Source organism: Phycomyces blakesleeanus (genome assembly GCF_001638985.1).
Source record: "Phycomyces blakesleeanus NRRL 1555(-) unplaced genomic scaffold PHYBLscaffold_47, whole genome shotgun sequence".
In the NCBI taxonomy this organism is placed as follows: Eukaryota; Fungi; Mucoromycota; class Mucoromycetes; order Mucorales; family Phycomycetaceae; genus Phycomyces; species Phycomyces blakesleeanus.
In genome coordinates, this window is record NW_017265174.1 from 132,819 (window position 1) to 138,553 (window position 5,735).

General features: G+C 36.4%; 2 protein-coding genes across 2 annotated transcripts; both read right to left on the minus strand.

Annotated features, from left to right (window-relative positions):
* Positions 1-3,997: 3,997 nt before the first annotated feature.
* Positions 3,998-5,062, minus strand: PHYBLDRAFT_153661 (hypothetical protein; the record flags this gene model as incomplete). The annotated part of the gene is made up of 3 exons (XM_018433217.1): positions 3,998-4,289; positions 4,426-4,490; positions 4,550-5,062. 3 exons carry the CDS (start codon positions 5,060-5,062, stop codon positions 3,998-4,000), a joined length of 870 nt encoding a protein of 289 aa, XP_018283309.1.
* Positions 5,063-5,424: 362 nt separating this feature from the next.
* PHYBLDRAFT_153662 (hypothetical protein) lies at positions 5,425-5,722 on the minus strand (the record flags this gene model as incomplete). The annotated part of the gene is made up of 2 exons (XM_018433218.1): positions 5,425-5,502; positions 5,636-5,722. 2 exons carry the CDS (start codon positions 5,720-5,722, stop codon positions 5,425-5,427), a joined length of 165 nt encoding a protein of 54 aa, XP_018283310.1.
* Between the last annotated feature and the right edge of the window lie 13 nt (positions 5,723-5,735).

A 5,735-nucleotide genomic window follows, 5' to 3' on the forward strand; every position in this document is an offset into this window, starting at 1 on the left:
ACCACCGAATTACTTAAGAGAGAGAGAGAGAGAGAGAGGAAAAAAGTCTATTACTGTTCGCTTTACAAACAATAACATTCTTTCATGCTAATCTCAAATGATTGTCGGATGTACATGGATTCTTTTGTACAATCTTCACATGTCTCTGGGCTCCGGGTACCCTCAGACTTTTTTAGGGTTTTTTTTTTTGCTTTTGCAATAATAATAATAATAATAATAATAATAATAATAATAATAATAATAATAATAATAATAATGATAAAGAAAAATAAGCAATATAATATAATAGCATCTCCAGCAGTTGCTTTTATCTCGACTTTTATCCCGTATTTAGACTTTTAGCTAAAAGCCATGCTCCCAGCAGTTCATTTTATTTTATCTGATTAGAAAAAACAGGATGAAGTTAGAGATCATGTCATACAGCTTATAATTTCCGTCACGTATTCTCTAACTTACTTGTTTCTCATTAAAATAAAATATAAGGCCTATAATACTTGGTAATTGTGTACGGCACACAATTAACAGTAGGGGAAAGTCATATAGAACTTAACATAGGCCAATGGGGTCACCCTCTGAGAGGAGGGGGGAGCAAAGCTCCTAGTCTAATTAGAAAAAAACAGGATGAAGTTAGAGATCATGTCATACAACTTATAACTTTCGTCACGTATTCTTCAACTTACTTGTTTCTCAATAAAATAAAATATAAGGCCTATACTACTTGGTAATTGTGTACGGCACACAATTAACAGTAAGAAAAAGTCATATAGAACTTAACATAGGCCAATGGGGTCACCCTCTGAGAGGAAGGGGGGAGCAAAGCTCCTAGTCTAATTAGAAAAAACAGGATGAAGTTAGATATCATGTCATACAACTTATAAATTTTGTCACGTATTATCTAACTTACTTGTTTCTCAATAAAATAAAATATGAAGCCTATACTACTTGGTAATTGTGTGCCGTACACAATTGACAGTAGAGAAAAGTTATATAAAACTTCATAGGCCAATGACCCCTTCCCCCGAGGGGAGGGGGAGCAAAGCTCCTAATATATATAATAACACATTTTGGTTAAAATATATAAGAGTTGATTTTTTTTGGCTATGCTTATAACTAATTCTAACTCTAGCTACAACTCTTATTCTAACTCTAGCTATAACTCTTATTCTAACTCTAGCTATGACTCTAATTTTAACTCTAGCTATGACTCTAATTCTAACTCTAGCTATGACTCTAATTATAACTCTAGCTATGACTCTAATTATAACTCTAGCTATGACTCTAATTCTAACACTAGCTATAACTCTAATTATAACTCTAGCTATGACTCTAATTCTAACTCTAGCTATGACTCTGATCCGGATTTTGCTAGTAAAGTTAGTTGTTAGTAATTTTAGTTGTTCATAATGTTAGTTGTTCAAAAAGTTAATTGTTTGTAGTTAGTTGTGAGTAAGGTTAGTTCCCGTTGCTTGTTAGTTCCCGTTGCTTGTTAGTATCTGTTGCTTGTTAGTATGTTAGTATGTTGCTTCTGTTGCTTCCTGTTGCCAACTCTTCTTCTTATTCTTCGGCATCTTCATAATCATCGTCATCTTCACTATATTCTTCTTCTTCATACTCTTCATTTTCTTCATATTCTACTTCTTCTTCCTTTACTTCTACTTCTTCTTCCTTTACTTCTACTTCTTCTTCCTTTACTTCTACTTCTTCTTCTTCTTCATAATCTTCATCTTCTTCATATTCTACTTCTTCTTCCTTTACTTCTACTTCTTCTTCTTCTTCATAATCTTCATCATAATCTTTACGATATTCATAAGTACTATAATGATAAGCGTGATATTCGTCTTCTTCATTTTCTTCATATTCTTCTTCTTCTTCCTTTACTTCTACTTCTTCTTCTTCTTCATAATCTTCATCTTCTTCTTCTTCTTCTTCTTCTTCCTTCACTTCTACTTCTTCTTCTTCTTCATAATCTTCGTCATATTCTTTAACATATGCAAATGTATCAATATGATACTTTTCATATTCTTCATATTCTTCATATTCTTCATCTTCTAATTCTTCTTCTTTTACTACTATTTCTTCTTCTTCTTCTTCTTCTCCTTCTTCTCCTTCTATTTCTTCTTCTTCTTCTTCTTCTTCCTTCACTTCTTCTTCTTCTTCTTCTTCTTCTTCTTCTTCTTCCTTCACTTCTACTTCTTCTTCTTCTTCTTCTTCTTCCTTCACTTCTACTTCTTCTTCTTCTTCTTCTTCTTCTTCTTCTTCCTTCACTTCTACTTCTTCTTCTTCCTTCACTACTACTTCGTCTTCTTCTTCTTCTTCCTTCACTACTACTTCGTCTTCGTCTTCTTCTTCTTCCTTCACTACTACTTCGTCTTCTTCTTCTTCTTCTTCTTCTTCTTCTTCTTCTTCTTCTTCTTCTTCTTCTTCTTCTTCTTCTTCGTCTTCTTCTTCTTCTTCTTCATCATCATCATCATCTTCTTCATCTTCATCATCCTCTTCATCATCTTCATAATCACCATCTTCTTCATCTCTTCTTCTCTCTTCTTCTCTTCTTCTTTCTTCTTCTCTTCTTCTTTCGTCTCTTTCTGCTTGTCTTCTTCTTCTTTCTGCTCTTCTTACTCTTTCTACATATCTTCTTTCTGCTCTTCTTCTTCTTTCTGCTTCTTTTGCATCAATGTCTCTTCTTCTTATTCCTGCTTCTTCAATTCTCATTTTCTTTTGCTTGATAAAATGAGCTGGAGCTTTGTGCTCCAGCTCATTTTCTTTCTCCAATCGTCGCTTAAGCCCCTTGGGCAGGTCTGGTGCTATAGGTATATTATTGATTAATATTATATTGTTTATCTACTATTATATAGAGACATGACTTACCAATCATTTTCACTTTTTTGATCTTTCGATCAAAAACTTTGGCTAGATTAGTTTTGGCTAATCTAACCAGAATTGTGTGTCTCAACAGCTTTGGGACATGCTTGTGAATGGCCTTTGGGCCAAACACAAGTGAGCCGTTGGACGACACTTTTTTCTGGGTGCTGATGCTGCTGCTGCTGCTGCTGGTGTTGCTGTACATTGGAGTAAACTAATGAAAAAGCGCAAAGAAGAAAAATAATACCGTGAGAGTGTTTCTTTTTTTAAAACGCGTTATAATATTTGGGCCACACAATTTGAGACGCGTTCTTTTTTTTTTATTTTGACATGAGCCAATCATTTGCAATTTTGAATACACGTGTTTTGAACAGAGTACTTGAGTGGGGGCAAAGTAAATAGTAAGAGACTTTATTATTAGGAAGAGCTTTCGAGCTGTATAGTGTCTAGAGTCGGATTACTGACCTCTTTACAGCCAACTACTATTACTTTTTATTTTTCTCCCTCGTTCTACAAGTTTCAATCTCCTAATGTCGCTGCTTTTCTCTTCCAAATGGCGATGGTCACCAAATACACCCGCCGTCTCAAGTTCCCAAAATCAAGATAAAAACAATCATGATTGCTTGAATACTCCTTCGAATAAGTTTATTCAGGTTCAAGGTTCAAGGTGCATACACATAAACCATTTGTAAAAATTCTTATTCCATTCACGTAAACTGATTAAGAGTTTAGATTTTAATCTATAAAGAGTATATAGCTGAGATTTACTAATTATCTAATATTAATATATCATTTCTCAAAAGCACTATTGATAGTTTCCTTTTTTTTTTGTCGGTGCTGTTTATTGATTAATCCGCCAGATTTTACCGTACGGCTATTTAAAATAAATTATGCAGTTTTTCGTATACACACACTGAGGTACACTGAGGTATTCGGGATTATTATTGAGCTAGTATCTCAATATAGGAAAAAGTAGATGTTTTGAAAGCTTTGTTTATTAAAGCGAGTCAGAGTAATATTACTTATATTTGATACTATTAAAATCCATGTAAATCAAAACCCTGTTGTGTAATGGTTGGTTTGCACTGTTCGAGTGTGTAGTGTACGTGTGCCTGGTGTGTAACAGCTCCGGAGATTGTTAACTTGTCAGGTTCATCAGCAAGAGGTAACCAGTGTTTGGTCGTCGAGTATGCACTTCACTCAATTGCGGTGTGTATACTACAGTGTCAAATAGTGCAGATGCATGGTGGTAGAGGGTGATTTGGAATGAGAGGGTATTGAGGATAGTTCGATACCATATATTATCAGATGAGTGAGGGATAGGAAATGACCAAAAGGTGCACCATTGTCGTGGGGTGAGTGGCAAAGAAGCAAGTAGAGCTTTGAATGGGTTGCGGCATATAGCACAAAAACTATGGGTACCAAGAGTACTAAATAGGGCATATTTTGGATTAAGAGCAGCAACAAATAAAGAACAGGTGAAAGCCAGTGGTTTTGTGGGCAAGTAGAGAGAGGGATGTTAAAGGGGGGATAAGGGTGGCTCTTTCAGTAGAAAAATAGCAAAACAGTTTGGAAATGAGGTATGGAGATGAATTCCTTTCGTTGGGTGATCGAGGACGGACGGCCTCTAACTCTTCATCATATATAAACGTATCAGACGCTAAAATCCTCCGCCAACTTGTTGTAGTACGTCCAGAAGGATCACAAAAATAAAGTAGCCAACAGTGACAAAAGAGAAGTTGCGCGGAATGGGCTTCATTGTGGACAGAACAAAAAATGATGGTGTCGCAGACGTGGAAACAACAAAGGTGGTCGAATATCGCCGTGTGTTTGGGCAGGATGAAGACTGTGTTGTATCCGTGGAGTGAAAAAGGAGCAACACGCTGGTGGATATATAGAGGGCTTTAACCATCGCTTGGTAAAGACTTTTTGTTGGAATTTGGAATTGAGGATTTAATATACCCAATTCGTCTTGTGTCCAAGGAAAACAGAGAGAGGCTAGACTAGCCATGGGTAAAATTTTCTGGTGAAGGAACTGACGCATAATAGACCCAAGTTTATCAAAGAACTTGATATGAGCAATAGTGACATGAAGAACACGCTGCATGCGAGAGAGAATCAGTGTGATAAGAAATGTGGAACGACCAAGTAGTAATAGTGAGGGCTGTGAGTAAATATGACATGCAGATTCAACAAATTGCATGAGTGACTAATAGAACTAGTCTCGTTAAGCTAGAAACAAGATTAAAGGAGACGCTAGGTATGCCAGGACAGATCGTGAAGTGCGATAATGTCATGCAGTAATAGACTTGTCTGGAGAAGAGTTTGCGATTTGGTTGATGAGGCACCAGATAACGAAAAGGCCTGTATCTTACGTAGGTTTGTTTGTGCATGAGAGGCCCGAGAGTATGCGTCCAAGTGTTGGTATATAATAAAAAAAAACTGCAAGAATGTGAAGAAAAACCAAGAAATCATCAGAGTGGGCTAGTATTTTAACAGGTGGTGGTGTAGAGTTGTCAAAAGCGTCAATGTAGATACATGATCCATAAAACGAAGTGCCATGGATCAATCATCAGGGCAAGGGCTCAAAGGCGAGATGGAAGAGTGACAATGGATCTTCTTAGAAAAGTCCCTGTTGTTGCTCTATAGAAGGTGAAATAAATGCATTGTCATTAACAGATACGTCAATAGAGAAGAAAAGTTTGGAAATACAGTGGACAATGATACCAGGAAAGCAAAATCGTTCCAAAGCTCGCTTGAGATATTAAGGATGTACACTATTGTACGCTTTTGCCTGGTCAAGCAACAAACCAACGGAGTCAATGGAGGAGAGCTGTGTCTGTTCCATAGCTATGCGGCTCATAAGCCCATTATTG